A 22,626-nucleotide genomic window follows, 5' to 3' on the forward strand; every position below is an offset into this window, starting at 1 on the left:
CGTGACTGTTTAGCGATGACATCACGTGGCGTCCGTCACGCGGAACGTCTGTGCGCCACTGTCCCGTGAAGTCATCGCGAACACGGGGGGCGGTGGGGGTCTTTGCGTTGTTACGTCATCACGTTTCCATCGTTTGGGCTGCACTAGCGTCATATTAAATGGCTCGATTCCCCCTCGTGTCGTCTCGTTTGTATTGTGTGTCGGTGTTTAAGCCTCGTTTTAATCGCATCCTGCTCTGAACACTCCAGAAGCCTGAACGTTGCATGACAATACCGTGACGTGAAGGCGACTCAAATGTGCGTGATTTTGTCATCGTGCCTCGTGACCACGCCCGGCCTGCTGCACCTGAACCTTGAGGCATGGGGAGAAAACCCACGTCATGACGTCATGTCGTCATGTAAAGGCCTTGTACGTCATGACGGCATCACGTTCAGTGCACGCGATTTAAAGACCCCCCCCCTCGCGTCACGACGAACGCCCTTGCGTAATGGCGTCACACCGCACCCTCGTTACACTTGCGTCGTGACGTCGCCGCGTTCTCCGTCACCCCGCCCCCCCCGTGCGTCGTGACGTCTCGCATTCGCTCATTTGCGTCGTGACGTTCCCGCTCAATGTCTCCCGCGCCACAACCCGCGCGCAATGACGTCATTTATTGTGACCCCGCCCTTGCGTGACGTCACGACCCCCCAAGTTATATAAGTCAGAGCCCCCCCCCCCTCCGTCCGTCGACGCGCTGGAGCGGAGGCCTCAGAGCTCGACCGCTACGAGCTCCGATAACCCAAAAACCTCCACGAGCCGCGCAGACGTGAGCTGTGCACGTGTCAAGGTAACTTGCTAAGGGGGTAGAACTCGCGGGAGTGTAAAGAGTACGGCAGAGGTGGGAGGGAGATGGGAGACGGTGCGAGGTGATGCGATAGTGCGACGTGAGGAGAGTTCCGAGAGCACGAGTTGTGGTGCAGAGGAGTGAAGAGGAGGAGGAGAGAGACAGAGGCGTCTGTGAAGAGTGGAAGAGACCGGGCGAGGAACTCCGGGGTTGGGATTGTAACCTTCACCACTCAGCCGTGGAGCTGCGCCGAGTCCCCTCTGAGCCTGGTGAGTGACGAGAGGGGGGGGGGGGGTCGGGGGGCACAAAACCACGCCATGATCGATCCACTGCTGGATGAAGGCCGCCTCCGTCACCTCCCGTCACGTTCGACGTGAACCCAACTTAACCTCCAACCCCCTTCGGCCGACCCCTCAGTCAGCGCGAACCCCTTCGTTTACCTCAACTCCGACTACGGGGACCCCTCCGAATATACAAACCTCGGTACGGCTCTTGACGATGTTGTTTGTGTGTAGGCTTAGATGCGGAAACTGTGCATTGCTGGCTGTTTCACTTGTATGCACCTAGCCTGGCACACATTTGTGGATGCTGCTGCGTTGGCAGTAGGTGCACAAGCACGATTAATGAACTAACTCGACACGTTCGTCAATCACAATGTGGCCTTGAAAGGGGAAACATGCGACGTTTTGGGCATTGACCCTTTGCAATACATGGCGTTGTTGTTGGGCTTGTTGTGTGTGTGTAGTGTGTGTAGTGTGTGTGTGTGGTGTGTGTGTGTGTGTGTGTGTGTGTAGTGTGTGTGTGCAGTGTGTGTGTGCAGTGTGTGTGTATAATGTGGTGTACTCCGTGTAAGATATTTGAGAGGCTTGGGCGCAGTCGCGTGGGTGAGCGGCAAAGCGACGTGGGGTGGGTCACGTAGCTCGCGAGCCCGAGCAGCTCCTGTGCTGGGCCGCATCGAGGGGGCGAAACGGGCGCGGTACGAGCTGGAGAAGAGATGGAGCTGGTGGGGTTCACAGCAGCATGGAGCTGAGTGGACCGGTAGTGGCGGTGTTAAGTTCGGCCCTCCGTGGAGGAGGCTCGTGAAGGACGCTGCTGCTGCTGCTGCTACTGGGCAATTGGAGGCAGTCGCCCTCCAGCAACAGCGAGCGGAGCTCCGGGCGGCTACAGCGCAGCGAGTTGGCGCAGTGGGGAACACCGGCGACACATCTTGCCGGTCATCGCGGTCAACCCGAGGCACCTTGGGCCTTGTTCCGTGCCCTCCTGCCAGCGAGCCCTCGACACTTGACGTGCCTTACGAGGTGCACCGAGCCTGGCACAAGCGCTGTGGTGACGTCACCGCCACTTGTGTTGTGCGTTCAGGACGAGCAACCCGCAGATTTGTGCGGCCAGGAGCGCGGAAGCGCATCGAGGACGCACTGTACACGCAAACATCAACGACAATCTGGATAGAGATCCCCCGTGTAGCCTGCACAAGCTGATTGGACAAGTGCTGGCGTTAGCTCGTATTAAGAACGGCACGTCGCGATTGGTGGAAGGTGCGAAAATCACTTCGCACAGCCGCCTTTGTCTTCCCAGTGCCGAGTCCCTTGCGGAGGCCCAGGGCCGGTTTCGATGTCAGCTGCCCACTGAAGTTGTCCGTGGTCGGGAGTCGAACTCGAGTTATCTGTAGTTCAGTGTACACACACAGCCTGTAGTACAGTGTACACACACAGCCTGTAGTTCAGTGTTCACACACAGCCTGTAGTACAGTGTACACACACAGCCTGTAGTTCAGTGTACACACACAGCCTGTAGTACAGTGTACACACACAGCCTGTAGTACAGTGTACACACACAGCCTGTAGTACAGTGTACACACACAGCCTGTAGTTCAGTGTTCACACACAGCCTGTAGTACAGTGTTCACACACAGCCTGTAGTTCAGTGTTCACACACAGCCTGTAGTACAGTGTACACACACAGCCTGTAGTTCAGTGTACACACACAGCCTGTAGTACAGTGTACACACACAGCCTGTAGTACAGTGTACACACACATCCTGTAGTACAGTGTTCACACACAGCCTGTAGTTCAGTGTTCACACACAGCCTGTAGTACAGTGTTCACACACAGCCTGTAGTTCAGTGTTCACACACAGCCAGTACAGTGCACACACAGCCTGTAGTTCAGTGTTCACACACAGCCTGTAGTTCAGTGTACACACACAACCTGTAGTACAGTGCACACACACAGCCTGTAGTACAGTGCACACACACAGTCTGTAGTACAGTGCACACAGTCTGTAGTACAGTGCACACAGTCTGTAGTACAGTGCACACACAGTCTGTAGTACAGTGCACACACACAGCATGTGGTACAGTGCACACACACAGCCTGTAGTACAGTGCACACACACAGCCTGTAGTACAGTGCACACACAGCCTGTAGTACAGTGCACACACACAGTCTGTAGTACAGTGTACACACAGCCTGTAGTACAGTGCACACACAGCCTGTAGTACAGTGTACACACACAGTCTGTAGTACAGTGTACACGCACAGCCTGTAGTACAGTGCACACAGCCTGTAGTACAGTGTACACACACAGCCTGTAGTACAGTGTACACACACAGCCTGTAGTACAGTGTACACACACAGCCTGTAGTACAGTGTACACACACAGCCGGTAGTACAGTGTACACACACAGCCGGTAGTACAGTGCACACACAGCCTGTAGTACAGTGCACACACACAGCCGGTAGTACAGTGCACACACACAGCCTGTAGTACAGTGCACACACACAGCCTGTAGTACAGTGTACACACACAGCCTGTAGTACAGTGTACACACACAGCCTGTAGTACAGTGTACACACACAGCCGGTAGTACAGTGCACACACAGCCTGTAGTACAGTGCACACACACAGCCTGTAGTACAGTGCACACACAGCCTGTAGTACAGTGTACACACACAGCCTGTAGTACAGTGCACACACAGCCTGTAGTACAGTGCACACACACAGCCTGTAGTACAGTGTACACACACAGCCTGTAGTACAGTGTACACACATACTATACATAGACAGTATACCCTTACAGCGCTGTGTACTGTACATAGACCGTATACCATGTACAGTGATGTATACTGTACAGAGACAGTATACCCTGTACAGTGCTGTATACTGTTCATAGACGGTATACCCTGTACAGTGCTGTACACTGTACAGAAACAGTATACCCTGTACAGTGATGTATACTGTACAGAAACAGTATACCCTGTACAGCGCTGTATACTGTACAGATACAGTATACCATGTACAGTGATGTATACTGTACATAGACAGTATACCCTGTACAGTGCTGTATACTATAGACAGACGTATTCTCCGTTCTGTAGCAGTCCTCGGTATCCCACCCTGTGGGCGACATGAAATGCCACGCTCTTGACATTTCACATTCTTCCACACATAGTTCATCCGCGTCACGGTTGCTACTTTGCATTTCCCATTGACTCCGCTGCGTGTGCCATGCTGTTTCAATGTCCCTTCTTAGCTCATTGTGTTCTCGTGCGAGTGAGGCGTGGAGTGTTTGTAATGGGCATTGTTTTAGGGTTCTCCAGCGATGAGTGCCCGTGAGTTATCAGCATGTCAGCCGTGGTCGTCCTCATCACGACACAGTCCTCGTTGCCGTGATAATTATCACAAGTGCTGTTCGCAAACACCTATTAAGACCGGGTACAGCTCATAAGGAAACGGTGTGGTCAGAAATACACCATAAGGGTGTACACGGTATACACACTGCCAATAGCACAGTGTACAGAGCCTATACAAAGACAAAGATCCCCCGTGTAGCCTTAACAGACTGTTGGGGCAAGTGCTGTTAGCGGGCACCTATGAAGGCCGGAACGATACACGAGGGGGTGGGTGGCTAGCACCACGCCCGACCGCCTTTGTCTCCCCAGTGGCAATGTTTACACACCGCACCGGGTACGCATTTGAGGCTGAGTCGACCTAGGGGAGGTCTTGGACCGGTTCAGATAATCGTCACTGGTGTTGGCCGTGAGCGGGAATCGATCCGGATTGCCGGGTTCATAGCGCAGCGTAGCGCTAACCGCTACACCACCGCTCCCCACAGAGCCTATATCACCGTGTACTACACACACAGCCTATATCGCACCGTGTACACTTACACAGACAAAGATCGCCCTTTAACAGGACTTGGGGGCAAAATTAAAAACATGCTGTCAGCTAGCACCTGTAAATGCTGGCACGGGGCAAGATATGATGCTGTAGCCAGCACCAGTCTTGGCTGCCTTTGTCTCCCCAGGGCTGGTGTTTACACAATGCATCAGGTACTTGTTTAATGCTGAATCAACCTCGTGGATTGTCCAGCACCGGTTTTCATAATTACCACTGACGTTACCCGTAGCCAGGAATTGATCTCGGGTTGCTGGGTTTGTAGCGAAGTGTGCCGACTACTGTGCCACCACTGCTCCCAAATATCTGAGTGAATAATACAGGTTTTTTGCTTAGATCGAGTAAATATAAATGTGTCGTTAAACCTGCCACCACCCGACACAGCCAATTCGTAAGGTTTGTCACCTAAACAAAACATGGCAGTTCGTTGCTAGTACAGCACACGGTGTGTTGGAGAGTAAACTCGCAGCATTTATAATTCGAGTGCTGTGACATTTCGCCAGTAAATACAGTAAATACAACGAGCGTAATCAGGCGACAGCATCATCAGGCTGTGTCAGGTGGTGATGGGTTTAACGACACATTTATATTTACGCAATCTAACCCAAAAACCTTATGGGTAATGTTGGTCGTGAAAGCCTCTTACGTTGTTAAACTGATCTGTAAGTGAATACCGCAGTCCTCTATACGTCTCGATAACGTTAACAGTGTGCGACTGTGTCAACCCTCCGCTGGTTAAAGGTCTCCCCAATCCCCCACGCCATGTCAGTCCACGGGGTCGTGTGATCAAACTCCACGGTGATCTGTCCCGGGGGGCTAACATCAGTGGCGAGTCAGTCACTCACCACTGATGTTAGCCATGGCCAGGAGTCGAACTAGGACTTGTTGGGTCCAAAGTGCGGCGCGCTAATTTAACTAAAAGTAAAAACCTAGAAAAGTGTTTATTTTTTTTACACGCTTTTTTTTAACTCACTGTCTGTCGTTGTTGTATCCTCAAATCTTGTAACTCAATTTTAACCCACTTCCCAATGTGGTATCGACTGCAAACTTGGTATACTTATGTCATACTGATGACAATACTATAGTCTATCATAAAAAAAGTATTTATTTTTAAAAATGATTCTTTCGTGTTATGTTTCGGCTTTGGTCTAATTGTCCACGGTCAACTGACGTTGGCTGTAATTGGCCACTGTCCCTTACGTTATGGTGAGCTTCGGGGCCACTTCCTGGAGTCGTGGAGTTCTGCCATTACTAGTACATTTCATAAAAGCGTGTTTAAAAAAAAGTTTTTAAAATATTATTTAACCAGGTAAGGCCCACTGAGCTGCTATACAGCTCTTTTTCAGAAGCGAATTGGCCAAAAATGATAGCCCAACGAAGTGGCTTATTGTCACATGGAAATTTATAGCAGCAAAATACTATGAGCATGTGATGTTGATTCTAAATGTGGAGGGAAAAACCGGAGGACATGGAGATAAATCTACATGACCACGGGGAGAATATGCAATCTCTAAATAAAGAGGCGTCAGACTCAAACCCACGACCTCCTGCATACCTGGCGCGGGAGTTAACATCTCTCCACCGTGGCGCCCTAATAAATGGTCCACGACGTCCCGGTGGGTTTGTAAAAGCCAATGAAGTTTGTGGTGCCTTATCGTGTCGTTACTCTTATGCCTTGTGCTTTGAGCACGCATGTTGGTCAACCCTCATGTCGTGTACGCATCTTTTAGTTTAATGTGTAATTTAGTCACGTGAAGAAAAGTGCTGCGTTAAAGATGCAGCCTTGCGATTGCTCGCCCACACCACTGCTGATGGAAGGGTCTCCCCCCACCAATTCGAGAGTATTTTAGCCAATCTTCCATGCTGACCAGTATGTGGTCTTGGGCGAGGTGGCAGTACCTCCACTGCATGTGACCTGCCAGTCGACTAGCGTGGTGTACTGCACTGTATTTCATTGGCACTGCTGAGTGGACAGGTGGTGGAGATGGGGTACCGTGCCGGTAAATCGAACCAGCTACCTCTATGATAATTGTTTTTTTACCCTTCTATCTGGCAACAAAACTGACACCTTTTTTACAAGGAGTCATGTTTACATAGACCACAATACCTGCAGTCATAATGCAAACAAAAAACATAACTCTGATAATGTGCACTGTCCTTGAAGTTGATTGGTCCACACCCGACACAGCTTTCCTTAGAGCCTAGTCTCACATGGGTTGGACCAGATGACGCCAAAAGGCGCACAACTCAAAGACAATGCACCATCAGAGTATGAGAGCTCGGGGTAAGCATTTACACCATTGAGGTTCCAATGGCAGCTACCTCTAGCTTGCAAGTTGACCGTGCGAATCAAAACACCACGGCAACATCCCCAAATGTGTATTCTAGCAAAATATATATCCTGTATATGTAGTCGTGGAGTGGTGGCGAAGTGGTTAGTGCACTGCGATGAACCCAGATACTCAAATTAAATTCATTGTCATGGCTAAAATTGGCTAACGACGGCTGAACCGGTCGTTGGCTAGAACGACACCCGCCCCCCGCTCCTCTTTTCCACCACTTCTCCAACCCGCACTGATCGACACGGTGAAATATGGTCAAACGATCTCCGTGCCTTGCCAGTCATGGAGAGGCCTTCACTCGCCAGTGGACCGACATTAGCGTTGTTACAATATCATCGCCCTAGACACCTTAATCTCTCAGCGCTCATCGCCCGCCCCTGCTCCCGCCCTGTCACACCCTCCCTCCCTTACACTTGAGCCGAGGGAATGGTAATCCTCGCGCGTGTCTGCATGCTGGCGTCTGGAATGTGCCGGTGCGTGATGAGGAGAACAGGACGTGGCGCGCAGTTGAGCTGCAACTTTGGGCGGTGACGCCCCCCGCAGTGAGCCACGTTCCCAGCACACGTTGCGGAGGTGTCGCGGTGTCCCAACCGCCCAGGCCACCCTGGTTGTTACCATTGGCGGAGGTGGGGGGGGGGCACCAGTGGCACGGTGGTGTAGTGCCCCCCCCCCAACCTGGACTCCTTTATTAATTTATTTTCAGTAGTTTACAATTCTGCAATTCCTAATGTGAGGGACAAAGTGAACCTCTGCCTCCCCAAACATTGAAGTGAAACTCTGCCTATCATTATTACCGTGGTTTGTATTAACAATAAAATGTTATGCTTCGTCCGCTTCACGTTGAACGTTGAAGATGTCATGTCATCATTTGAAAGGAGTAGGCCATTGTGTGCCCGAGTCATGGCTCATATCAATCCGAATGTGATTAGTTAGACCACAACCTACCCGAGTTGGGTTAATGCATGGCAACATTGCTCCCTACTCTGAAACATATCGGCTTTCTTCGTGGTGATGACAGTTGCTGAGCGTAAGCCCAAATCGCTAAGCGGCCTGCAACAAACGGCGCGCTTGAAGTTGTTGTAGATAAGGAGTTAACGCGTTCCTTGAATTGTCAAAGTTGTTGCAAGTGCTTGGAGAAAGGAGATTGGGAATGAATTCCAAAGTGGAGCAGCGCATGGGAGGAAGTGGAGAGAGAATTGTGGTGACCTGCGGTGTGGCAAGTGGGTAGGTTAGTTGGTTAGCGAGTGAGTTGAGGGACCGGGTGAGTAGATGAGTGAGTGAATGTTTCGTTGTGGCTTGCAAGTGTAGTGGAAGAACAGTGTGAGATGAGGTGAAACGGTGGGTCTGACATAGAGTTCTCGGCATGGGTTGATTTCGAAAAGATGCGTAAAGTTCGTGGGAACAGTAACCGTGCAAATAGCTTTAAATTCGAGGTAAGGAGGGGGTTGGGACCCCAGGTGAGTAGTGACTCCAGTGAGTCAGCAGGGGTGGTTTGGTATCTCGAACGAGAATGAATAGTGCGGGGAAATGTGAGTTTGGCTGAGTCATGTGGAATGTGAATGAGACTCGGAGCTTCAGGTGCGGGATTTCTGCAGCCATTGTTCTGCACTCTGCACGGACACTCACGGTCGGCGGCGCTGTCATTTTGTCATCAATGTTTGCTCACCTTTTGCCGTCTCGATCTGCTGACCGTGGCTATGACAATTCGTGATGGCATTCGAGAATATTCAAAGATCGCTCTGGCCGCCTGTGATTGGCCAAGCGAACTCTTCAGTGCAGTTTTTCGTCATCGTGACTTTTATTTTCTGCTGAGACACCGAAATGTCAAAACCGGCCCAGTTTGGCTTGCATTGAATCAATGCTGCTGGGAAGATGCGCTCCTAGAAAATCGTGTAGGCGATCAGTCGTGTAAAAAAAAAACTATCGTACATTTTTTGTGGAGAGACAGAAATAGGCTTTTTCAAATTAAATTTCTGCATACTGACGCTTAATGCGGGTGCTTTAACCAACACCGCGGTGCATATTAACCGGGACAATATTACTCGCCGTCTGCTGCGCAGTGAACATCAATGATATCGTGACTTCAGTCACAAGGGTTTGTCTTTGCGTGCCGGCATCCTGGTCCGTGTTTGCCAAATAAAAAAAATGACACCGTAACAACGCGGCAGCAATAATTGCTCCTACCACCCTAAAAAACATTGACGGCACCCTCCTTCATAGGGCACTGGAGTTTTGCACTTTAAACTCTGAATTGATAACTCATTTCTTTTACACCTGCTTTTTATGTTTAGTTTGGTATCCTTCCCCCCCCACACACCTCCGATTAGCACGGTTGGCTACGTACAGCGCGAAAAAAGTTCAACATAAGAGTCGTGGCAATTGTTTATATCCAAAATAAATGTGAACAAATGTGATGCTGCGTTGGCAGTGGTGCATAATAAGCACAGATAACAAACATAGCTCAGCGCATTATTAAATGGCACCGTAGCCTTGAAAGCAAAATATATTACAAGTGAAGTTATTTTTTGTGACATTTTGGCCTGCTGTGTCATGATTTCCCTTGATAGGGGCTACAGGGTCATTGACGAATGTGCTGAGTTTCTTCGATAACTGTGCTGGCTTTGGCCCCCGCCATGTCATTCATTATGGGAGTGGCGGGCGGGTGGGTTGGTGAGGGTGTAACGGCGAGGACAGCGGCTCGTTAGTTCATCCCCGCGTGACCGCGAGCAGCTTCCGAGTGCCATGGGGGCCAACTTTGGCGTCGAGCTAAAGGCATGGCATCGGCCGAGGCTTAGAATTACTCCAGAGACTATAGATAGCCAGGGGTTTAGGTTGAGGATAGCGATGGGATTGACGTTAGGGCTAGGGTTAACGTTAGGGCTAGGGATTAGGGCTCAGGTTAGGATCCACGCTAACGTCAGGGCGAGGACCAAGGTGAGGGTTGGAGCTGGGTTAGAAGGTCAGACGAAGGACTGAGATTAGGTTTAGCATTGATTTGGGTTAGGGTTTTCGATCAGGATAAGGGTATGGTTATTTTTCGATTTAAAGCTTTCGTGACTGCAGGGATTCATCTTCTTGGTTCTTTCGGTAAAGTCACGTAGAAGGGAAATAATAAAATAATAAAAATAAAACATAAAATAATTCTCACGACGTTTCGGCCACAACGCAAGCAGCCGTCCTCGGGTGAAGACCAGGTCTATCGGGGAGACAGCATTCAGACGCTGTCTCCCCGACAGACCTGGTCTTCCCTTCTACGTGACTTTACCGAAAGAACCAAGGTATGGTTATTTTTAAGGTTAAATAGCACATAGGTCTTAGCAGCCAATATTATTTATTTTGGTTAGACCGTGTAATGATCTTCACAGTTTTTTTTGTAAGACCCTCAACCACCAGACATAGCCAAACAAATAACATTTGGTTATGAGAATTGTTGTTCAACTTACCAGTGAGCTGAAATAATAATAACCAGTGTATCATTAATCGCTTGTATGCAATAATATTTGAGTTGAAGTTAGGTTTGTGTAGCACTGGGCCACCATGCCCATTTTAAGTTGACATTGACATTTGTTGTCAGACGCGAAGTTAATAATTATTGTTAGAAGAACCAAGCCCGGCAGGGGTGTGAGATCACTGGGCTGGTCCGGTTTGGATTGGGCCTTGTGGATACGGGATCTCTGGGCCAGTCCTGTTTCTCATGACCATTGCTGGGCCATCATTGGCTGGTTATCGCACTCAAGGTTTGGTCCGACCACTCCTGGGCCATACCGGATCCTGTGGGAGATGACAGGAGAAGACGGGAGGAGATGCTGGCACAATACCGCACAGGGACAAGTTGATCTGGGAGGGGTGGGGGGGGCAGACGATGAAAGGTTCAGTGGCACGACCTGTTCACCTGTTTACCTTTTATCGAAACACCTGTCGGAGTCGGTATGACCGCAGCCTCCTGTGTGTGAAGCCCGTAATACGGGCGTGCGTGCGTGCGCGTGTGTATACACGCTTATGTAGTGTACTTACACACATGCGTGCGTGCGTGTGTGTATACACGCTTATGTAGTGTACTTACACACATGCGTGTGTGCGTGTGTGTATACACGCTTATGTAGTGTACTTACACACATGCGTGCGTGCGTGTGTGTATACACGCTTATGTAGTGTACTTACACACATGCGTGTGTGCGTGTGTGTATACACGCTTATGTAGTGTACTTGCACACATGCGTGCGTGCGTGTGTGTATACACGCTTATGTAGTGTACTTACACACATGCGTGCGTGCGTGTGTGTATACACGCTTATGTAGTGTACTTACACACATGCGTGTGTGCGTGTGTGTATACACGCTTATGTAGTGTACTTACACACATGCGTGTGTGTGTGTGTGTATACACGCTTATGTAGTGTACTTACACACATGCGTGCGTGCGTGTGTGTATACACGCTTATGTAGTGTACTTACACACATGCGTGTGTGCGTGTGTGTATACACGCTTATGTAGTGTACTTACACACATGCGTGTGTGCGTGGGGAACAACAGCGCAGTGGTTAGCGTGCTGCGCTGCGAGCCCGGTGACCCCGAGTTCGATTCCTGCTCACGGCTATCGTCAGTGACGATCATCTGAACCGGTCCTGGACCTCTCCTAGGTCGACTCAGTGTTAAAATATGTACCTGGTGCCGTGTGTAAACATCAGCACTGGAGAGATAAAGGCGGGCGAGTGTGGTCCTTACCACAATGCCCTCGTGCAATGTGATGGCCTTAATCAGTGCTACCCAGGTGGGATCTTTATTTTTTGTGTGTATACACATCCTTACGTGGTGAACTTGCAAGCTAATGTGTCGGCGTGTGTGTGAGTAGTGGGGAGCGGTATTGGGGAGTGGTGGCATCACGGTTTGCGCACTTCATTATGAACCCAGCAACACGAATTAAATTCTCGCTCATCAATGTTGGTAACAATAATCTAAACTGGTCCAGGACCTCCCCTAGGGGGACCCAGCCTTAATTGAGTACCTGGCGCGGTGTGTAAATACCGCCACTCGGGAGACAAAGGCGGCTGGGCGTGGTTTTGACCACTCACCCCCTCGTGTGCAGTGCCGGCCTTTATAGGTGCTCGCAAATAGCACTTGCCCCAAAAAGTCTGTTAATGCTATGCGGGGAAATTTTTGTGCGAGCGAGATTATGTTGACGCTGGGAACATAATTGAACAAAAATTTTGGGGGGGTGGGTGAGGGTGCGTAAAGAGGAAGTACATTTGGAACCAAGCAAAACAAATTCCGCTGTCATTATTATCGACCTCGTTCACGGTTCTGAAAGTCGTGAATTGGCCAGAGGACTGCACCTGTGAGTACGTGCGTGTTTGGACTTAGGGAGGGAGAGAAACTCGTTTGTCTGAATTCCTGTTGGACTCTCGGTGAGATGTGGGTGGGGGGGTTATTTGTCCGCAGCGCGTCCGTATCCTCCATTGTGACCGGCAGGTGCGTGCTAGAGAGCGGCTCGGGCGTGGACGCCATCGGCATTGCCGCCGTTGAAACATTCTGGTGTACGGTTGCTCATACTGCGCAGATGGGCCGCTGAGGCCAGCGATGGAGGTTCCACAATCCTACGACGAGGACCAGTCTCAAGAAGGCAGCGGTCGCCCAGTTTCGTAAGGTCGCATCGTGCCAGTGTAGTTGCGCTCACCGCTGCACCACCGTAGTCGCCCTCGCCGAACCATAGTCACAATCAATGCCTTCTTTATATTGTCCGGACAAACCTCGCATGGGAACCGGTCCTGGGCCTCGTCCAAGGTCGACTCGGCCTTAAATTTAGCGTCTGGTGCAGGTTTCTGTAATGCATCAGCACTGGGGAGACGAAGGCAGCCGGGCCCTTCCGCCCCCTCATGCGTCGTGCTGGCCTTCATAGGTGCTCGATTAACAGCACTTGCCCCAACAGACTGAAAGGGACATAGGGGGGATATTTGTTGTCTATGTGTGTGTCAGAGTATGCGTGAGTAACAGATGCGGCTGTCTCCTTCCACACCGATGAAAAATTGAGAATAGCTGACAGTGCGACTGCCACCACCAATGTCAAACCATGGACCACATTGTCGTTCCACTGCCCTTTCCATCATTGAGTGTCTATTTAAGTCTATGGGTGTCTATGTGAGTCTATGGGTCTCCATGAGAGTTTCTGGGTCTCCATGAGAGTTTCTGGGTCTCACTGTGAGTCTCTGGGTCTCTCTGAGTCTGCGTGAGTTTACGAATCTCCGTGATATTCACCAAGGCTACTGCTGGAGAGACGGCCACTGGCTCACTGACCAACAGTGCCCATCAGCTCCCCGCCCCACTTTGAGAGCCGGTACAACGAGTGCCTGTCTTGTTTTATATTTAAAAGTAATGTTGACGTACGAAAATAACACCTTAGCTAATTCAAACGTTACTTGTGGCTTTGTTATAATTTGTGACATTTTAATTCGGGTTCTACGTGTCTTCATCATCATCACCACGGTCCATGGTCAGATAGCCCGTAGGTCCGCTGCACATGTGTGTGTGTGGTAACTTTAATCCAGTCAATAATAATAACAGATATAAAATCAGGTTAGATACCCCCCAGATACTCAATTTGACCCCTAACACAACGTCCACTCTCCACTGCAGAGGTGTAAAAAACTAAACTTTAAACTTTTATTTTATTTTGCCAGGTAAGGCCCCACTGAGCTATGTAGCTCTTTTTCACAAGCGACCTTGTCACAAATGAAAGCCCAACGAAGTGGCTTATCACGTGGATATTTATAGCAGCCAAATACTCTAAAACGCACGATGTTCATTCTAAATGTGGGGGGAAACCGGAAGGACCCGGAAGAAAAACCCTCACAACCATGGGGAGAAGATGCTACTGGGGGTCAATTACAGACATGTGTGCCGTTAGTGAGCACCTCTATGAAGGCCACACGTGGGGGTGGATGGCCAGCACCACGTCCCACCGCCTTTGTCTCCCCTGTGCCGTTGTTTAAAAACAGAACGAGAAACTCATTTAAGGCTGCATCGACCTCGTGGAGGTCCAGGACCGGTTTAGATATGCGCCACTGGTGTTTGCCCATGAGTGGGACTTTAACTCGTGTTATACAGGGGTCCATAGCGCACTGTGCTAGCCACATACGCAGACCGCACACACACACGGACACACATACCAATACACGCACAGACATAAAAAGGGCCGCAGGCACGCCGGTATACACACACACAAGACAGGCTCACCCACGTTACACACATACAGATTTATACATACAAATACAGACACACGTCACGTAATAATAATGCAATCTATAATGCACACATTATCTTAACAAATATAAATGAGCTTTGACTCTTAAGGCATGGGAGCCAAGGTCATTGTCATGGTGGGGCTTTAGGAAATAGATGGGACCTTTATTACAGAGGCAGGGTCATTAAGATAGAGGTGGGGCCTTTATGTGTCTCTTAGAAGTAAGGGTGTATTGAATGCTGCTGCGAATGTGCACCGGTTTGGCGTTGATGCTGTCATTGCCCGGTCTGAGATCATCGCCCGGCTGCACTTGAGAAACCCGGTTCTTAATCCCTGGCGGCTGTAAACCCGGATCTCACTGCAATGTACGCATTCTCCTTGCGTGTGACAACCTCATAACGAATTGGGAAATGGGGATAAACCTTGGTCTAGGCAATTTATAGCATTGCGTAAGACGTTTGGTACTTGGGGGTGCCCCCGGGTTCTCCTCGGTACCGCCTCGGTGTCTCGAACACGGCCATTGTGAGCCCCGAGCCCCGAGCCAGCTCGCCCCCATTCAGTCTCGCCGGTCTTCTGCATGGATCCCCGCATTGTGTTTTTAGCACGAGCAAATCGCTTAACCATTGGCAGCGTTTCAAATGAAGACGAAAAAAGAGGTTTAAAAATAAAGTAACCACCGTCATCATCATTACCCGACGATAATTGCGGTCAAACGTTGCATGGCGCTGTCTCTTGGCAACCGTTCCCGTTACCGTTGTTGTGCGTTTAAGATTTAGCGGTGAGTGAAGGAATAAATTATCAATTTCCCAAACTAACTTTGTACCACTACTCTCTTTGTGTGTATGTGTGAGACCTGCAGCTAAATAAAAACTGCTAACGTGGTCATTTTTTTTTTACCGGTGCAACTGACGTTGCGTGCGTGCGATGTGGGGCTTGTGTGCACGAGCGTGGGCGTGCCATAAAAAATGTGCGCGTATATACGCGTCTGATGAAATAAATATAGCAATACTCAGATTTACGCCCTCCCGCTTTACGTACTTTTGCTGTAACGTGCTCAACTTATTGATGCCCAATCCCCTTTTTTACGGACTGTGGTACCTCGCCACAACGCACTCGAGATTTACCAACTTAACCACTAAGCCCCACATATTTTACGTTCCACAGGGAACATTCAGGCGCCAGATGTCGCCCAAGCGTGAGCGTCCCTCACTGGCTATGGTCTCTTTCATGTGTATACTCGTATCATAATTTTTTTTTCATTTGGAGGTTTTGTTTGGGGTTAGATCGCATAAATATGAATGTCGTTAAACTTGCCACCACCAGACACAGCCAACTAGTAAGGTTCGTCACGTAAACAAATATATATAAACATATATCGTATCCTTCCCCGCACCTCTGATTAATGATCACAGTTGGCTATGTACGGTGTGAAAGAAGTTCAACATACAAGGGACTCTTCTACTTACGAATGAGTTGGGTTCCAGACGTCTATTCGAAAGTCCAACTTTACTCCTGTCGATTCCAAACATGTGTAGTGACATCAGGGATGTCACTGTATGGTGCCGGCCTGAGAGGGCCGTGGCGTGCGAGGCACGGTCATCGCGTACACCCCGTGGGCGGGTGTGGTACCAGCCCGAGCAGGGCTTGGTGAGCGCTGGGATAGCGCGGGCACCACGCACGGCATGTAGTGCGGGCTCCCACCAGGGGGAGTGGGAGAGTGTCAGCCCAGGGGCAGGGTTGCCCCGGGCCATGGCACTCTGGTTGACCCTGTAGACACGTGATCCGGAGTGTCCACAAAGAGGCCCCCAGGTAGGGGGGCTAGGGGGTGATCACGTGTCCGGGGAGAGCTCTCGAGAGGGATGGAGAGGGAGCTAGAACGCTCGAGAAGGCGGGCGGGGCCAAGGGCGAGCGGCCCCGACGGGGGGGGAGGGATATAAGGTGGGTCCCTGAGAGGGACTGGGGTCGCTTCATTCTACAAGCTGGAAGCTCTACGTCCTACGAGGCATCAACACGTGGTCGGTGACCCGAGTGAGGGTCTGACCCTTCGTAGCTGTAACTCCGACGTATAGAGTAGTTAGCTGGGTGGTTACCACCATAGGCTGTATCTGGTGAAGGGGCAGTTGCCCCTTTGTGTTAGCGGGTTGATGTTACAATAAAAGTGTTGCCTCTAAAGAACAACGTCTGCGACTCAGTTGGACTCGCTACACATGTATACCATTTACACTAAACACGGGGAATGGCTTTAAAAGTTGGATAATGTCCTGTAGATGTAAATGCCACTGGTTCTTCACGTTCTGCAGATGTTGGTGCCACCACTACCATCTATTGTGCGGCGGTTGAACTTATGACGCTCGGTCCGAACGGGCAACTGGACATAGAGAGGTTTGTTTGTATCCCTGAACGTTCCTAAGTCGAATGTTCGTAAGTAGAAGAGTCCCTGTACATACATACTAGTGTTAACTATGCTTATATGATAAACAACTAAAATACATCTAGTAGAATAGACAAGGTAATGTATCGTAAAATATCAATAATTAACACTTTTCAAACAGATGGTTGTATAGTATAGGGGTTGCTGAGTAACCTCTGTTTAGACACTCTACCACGTAACGATCCACCATCCCATCTCTTTGCTTCGATTTTAAGTGATTCAATTAACTCCGTTATGGTTTTCAGGAACGCATCCTGGGCGTAAACCGAGGCATGCCTGTAGTAATGTAGACATGCCAAAGGTTTGCAAAATAATTACTAAAATAACATTCCCGACCAATCTACTGGACATCTGTGAAAAATATTACTGGTAGGAACCTCCTGGTTACACCAGCCCACAGTGGATTATTCTGTCCGTCCGTCGTGCAGGGAGGGGTTGGGTGGGGAGGGAGGGGCTGGGTGGCGAGGGAGGGATTCGGTGGGGAGGGAGGGGCTGGGTTGGGAGAGAGGGGCTGGGTGGGGAGGGAGGGGCTGGGTGGGGCTGGTGGGGAGGGTGGGGCTGGGTGGGGAGGGGAGGGTGGCGAGGGGCTGGGTGGGGAGGGTGGCGAGGGGCTGGGTGGGGAGGGGCTGGGTGGGGAGGGGCTGGGTGGGGAGGGGCTGGGTGGGGAGGGGCTGGTCACCCCGTGGTGCCCTTATAAAACTCAACGTTTAACCTACTCACGCCGGCTTGTGCCCGCCCTCAGTTGGCCATATTTGCGGAATACACCACGCCGCCGTTGACCCTGGCCATTGACCGAGCAACCCAACATTCCTACCAGCTCCCTCCGCAGGAGGAATGTGTTTATCGCCCATCGGATTCCTCGAGTGTAAATGTTCAGATTCTGCTCAATCAGCCTGCGGGGGCTTGTACATTGATGTTTGACAGCAGCGTTTGTTTAAGCAGGCGACATGGGGACCCAGTTTTCAACGTTATGAGGCTCATCAGCAGTGTGCGGCCTGCTAGGTTTGTTCCAGAAGACCCATAGGGTGTAGGATAAGAATCCGATTTTTTGGTGTATTATTACATTTTGTAACAAGGGAACAAGGGATGTTGCCGCGGTATTAATGGTCAGAACGCTGGACTTGCAATCTGGAGGTCCTCGTTCGGTTCAGTGTCCCTGGCATAGCCGATGATGACACAATGGGGCACATTTCTTCAGTCTGCCTACCCAGTGGTTGGCCGAGTACCCCCCACCACAGTTTTATTGATCTGCAGTTCGCGTGGGGGTAAAATGCCGGTGCTCCCACCTCTTCCAAGATGTCTGGCTGGCGTGGAAGAGTAGGCCAGATTCCCTATGAAGGGGACCTCTGGAGCCCACTGTCGTGGAGACTCTTCTTCCAGCAGTGGCGTGAGCAGGCACTTACAGGGGCTGCGCCTTCACCTCACTGTTAAGTCACGTGATCTGTGGACCAACATTTCAACCGTTTTGAGTATCAACAGCAGCATGTGGCCTAGTCAGTGTGTTCCAGCAGGCCCGTAGCTTGCAGGATATAAATTGTAATTGTCATGTGGACAGACCTTTGTCTGCTGTTTATTTTATGCACACACTGCCACAGCCCAGAGTAATAAATTATGTATTTACGTGTGTTTTTTTGTATGCACTGTATATGTGGATAGTCTATGAGTATGTGGTGTATGTATGTATGCGTGTGTGGGTTGTTCATGCCAGATGTAATACGTGGTCGCTAATTGCACTTTATCTTGGAATAAGGCTAAACGGATGCTCTTTCCGTTTGTGGTACGTTTGGTTAATTCATTTTTGAGTGCTGAAAGTGCACCTAGCCTGGCACATGGCTAAGATGGCACGGTGGTGGAGTGGTTGGCGCACTGCGCCATGAACCTGCTGTGACCTGCGTCGTTCGATTCCCAGACACAATTATCTGAACCCGGTCCTGGGTCTCCCGTAGTTAAACTCAACCTCAAATGAGCTGTGCGGTGTACAAACATCAACACTGGGGAGAGAAAATGCGGCCTGGGCGCGGTTTGGGTCACCCCCCCCCACCCCCTTGTGCACCGTGCCGGGCACCGTAGATACTTTCTGTTGACACTTGGCCCACCAGTCTGTTAGAGGCTATACGGGGGTGGGGGGAACTTTTGTATGTATGTGTGTGGGTGGCACATTGCCCGCCTTATTAGGTGTCGCTGGCAGCACTAAGTGGTGGCTCTTTGCGGTACGCGCGTGAAATGGACTTTTTGAGTACTCAAACGAGCGCCTATCTTGGCGCAAGCACCACGTGTGACGACGACACTGCCACTTAGCAGGAGGACGTGTGTTTGACAAGATGTGTGAAATGCAATATTGCTACTTGGAGCACTGTAAACGCGTGAATAAGATGATGCCAATAAATTCCAGCCGTTCTCAAGCCGTCCGACGGGTGAGGCCCCTCCCCATGCCATGTTGGTCGGCGGGGTTTTTTGGCCATACCTAACCGCGCTTGTCAATGCGGAATGTGGGAATGGGACCAGGGGCAGTTCATATATTTACCTGCTCATTGAAGTTAGCTGTGAGCAGGAGTCAAACTTGGGTCACTGGGTTCATGGTGCAACGCTCGCAGACCACTGAGCCGCCTTCCGGCTTACACAGCCGGGTGAGAGAATGTACCGGGCGATCCGATTAGAAATGCCCCATGAATATACCGGGGAGAATAATTAATTGAGAAAATACCATTTTATCACAAAGGATATGGAGCCATCACTTCCTTGATTACCAATATTCACCTATTTCGAACAATGCGAGAGGGTCGTTACAAATCGGAGGGTTTGCCACGATCGGCGTTGACAAACAATCCGGAGTGTGCTTCTTTGCCAAGTCCTGTCCACAAACCTGGATGACACGGTACTGATAATGGTTAACAATACAGTGATAATGGTTAACAATACAGTGATAATGGTTTAGTTGATTTGGTATTCTCGCCCTTCAGATCGCAAGGCGATCGTTACGAGGGAAGGCACCACGGTGGTTTCAGTAAGGGGGGGGGGGGGGTGTGGGTAAATTACTTTTTGGTTCTTTCGGTAAAGTCACGTAGGTAAAAATACAAAAAATGAAAATATTTTTATTTTCTTGCAGTCACGAAAACTTCAAATCTAGAATTGTGGGTAATTTTCCAGCTTTGGCGCAATTCGGGCCTCTACGCGCCGAGGCATACGATGGGCATCGCTATTTTCAAAGAGATCACGGCATCTTTAGCGTCCACCCAACGTCGCATCTTGTTTCCGCGCTGTTTCCTCCATCCGGGTTGACTTTTCTCACAGTGACGTCGTCACGCGGTTGTTGGCGCTGCTGCGTTGGCAGCGGCGCGCAAGCACAACGGGAGTGTCCGTGTCAGCCTTTAAAAGGGATAATATATGATAGGCAATGTTTCGCGCAATATTCCTCATATTAGCACAACCTTCACATTGTGCGGGTGCTGTGAAGGAGGGCCATTGCCCTTAACGTTTTTTTTATTTAACTCGCTGTGTGTTGTTGTTGTCGTATCCTCAAATCTTGTAACTCAATTTTAACCCACTTCCCAATGTGGTATCGACTGCAAATTTGGTATACTTATGTCATACTGATGACAATACTATATTCTATATAAAAATATTTTTAAACATTCATTTTTATATGTTACTAGCAGAAGTACCCGGCGTTGCCCGGGTGAAAAATATATTTCTTAATAACCTTACATATATACACAGATACTAAGGTATTGTCAAAGCCCGGTGGGCTTTGACAATACCTTTCACCACTCACAACTCACCCTCACCACTTACCCTCACCACTCACAACTCACCCTCACCACTTACCCTCACCACTCACCACTCACCGTCACAACCACGAATCACCCTCACCACTAACCCTCACCACTCACCCTCACTACTCACCATTCATCGTGACCAATCACCACCCACCACTCTCCACTAACCCTCACCACTCAACCTCACCACTCACCCTCACCACTCACCCTCAAAACGAACCACTCTCTCACCACTCACCCTCACCACTCACCCTCACCACTCACGCTCACCACTCACCACTCACCCCTCACCGCTCACCACTCACCCATCACCACTCACAACAGCCACTCACCCTCACCACTCACCCTCACAACAACCACTCACCCTCACCGCTCACCACTCACCCTCAGCACTCACCCTCACCACTCACCCTGACCACTCACCCTCACCACTAACCCTCACCACTCACCCTTACCACTCAACCTCACCACTAACCCTCACCATCACCACTCACCCTTACTACTCACCACTCAACCTCACCACTCTTCGTCACCACTCACCCTCACCACTCACCCCTCACCATCACCACTCACCCTCACCACTCACCCTCACCACTCAGCACTCACCCTCACCACTCACCCTCACCACTCACGCTCACCACTCACCACTCACCCCTCACCGCTCACCACTCACCCATCACCACTCACAACTGCCACTCACCCTCACCACTCACCCTCACCACTCGCGCTCACCCCTCACCGCTCACCACTCACCCATCACCACTCACAACTGCCACTCACCCTCACCACTCACCATCACAACAACCACTCACCCTCACCGCTCACCACTCACCCTCAGCACTCACCCTCACCACTCACCGTGACCACTCACCCTCACCACTCACCGTGACCACTCACCCTCACCACTAACCCTCACCACTCACCCTTACCACTCAACCTCACCACTAACCCTCACCATCACCACTCACCCTTACTACTCACCACTCAACCTCACCACTCTTCGTCACCACTCACCATCACCACTCACCCTCACCACTCACCACTCACCGTCACAACCACGACTCACCCACACCACTCACCCTCACCACTCAACCTCACCCTCACTACTCACCATTCATCGTGACCAATCACCACCCACCACTCTCCACTAACCCTCACCACTCAACCTCACCACTCACCCTCACCACTCACCCTCACCACTCACGCTCACCCCTCACCCCTCACCGCTCACCACTCACCCATCACCGCTCACAACTGCCACTCACCCTCACCACTCACCCTCACAACAACCACTCACCCTCACCGCTCACCACTCGCCCTCAGCACTCACCCTCACCACTCACCCTCACCACTAACCCTCACCACTCGCTCTTACCACTCAACCTCACCACTAACCCTCACCATCACCACTCACCCTTATTACTCACCACTCAACCTCACCACTCACCCTCACCACTCACCCCTCACCATCACCACTCACCCGCACCACTCTCCCTCACCACTCACCACTCACTCTCACTATTCACCCACACCATTCAGCCTCACCACTCACCCTCACCACTCACTCTCACCACTCACCACTCACCGTCACAACCACGACTCGCCCTCACCACTCACCCTCACCACTCAACCTCACCCTCACTACTCACCATTCATCCTGACCAATCACCACTGACCAATCACCACCCACCACTCTCCACTAACCCTCACCACTCAACCTCACCACTCACCCTCACCACTCACCCTCAAAACTAGCCACTCTCTCACCACTCACCCTCACCACTCAGCACTCACCCTCACCACTCACCCTCACCACTCACGCTCACCACTCACCGCTCA

General features: G+C 50.6%; 1 protein-coding gene across 1 annotated transcript in view; it reads left to right on the forward strand.

The window, feature by feature from the left end:
- Positions 1 to 387: 387 nt before the first annotated feature.
- Positions 388 to 22,626, forward strand: part of LOC133352352 (protein mono-ADP-ribosyltransferase TIPARP-like) — a 69,547-nt gene continuing 47,308 nt past the window's right edge. Inside the window, exons 1-2 of the mRNA XM_061567947.1 lie at positions 388 to 408; positions 934 to 1,092. Of these exons, the coding sequence (XP_061423931.1) occupies positions 388 to 408; positions 934 to 1,092 (180 nt within the window). The remainder of the gene's footprint in view (positions 409 to 933; positions 1,093 to 22,626) is intronic.

This window comes from Lethenteron reissneri, chromosome 40, assembly GCF_015708825.2.
Source record: "Lethenteron reissneri isolate LAM-NWPU_2019-01 chromosome 40, ASM1570882v1, whole genome shotgun sequence".
Classification (NCBI taxonomy): domain Eukaryota; kingdom Metazoa; phylum Chordata; class Hyperoartia; order Petromyzontiformes; family Petromyzontidae; genus Lethenteron; species Lethenteron reissneri.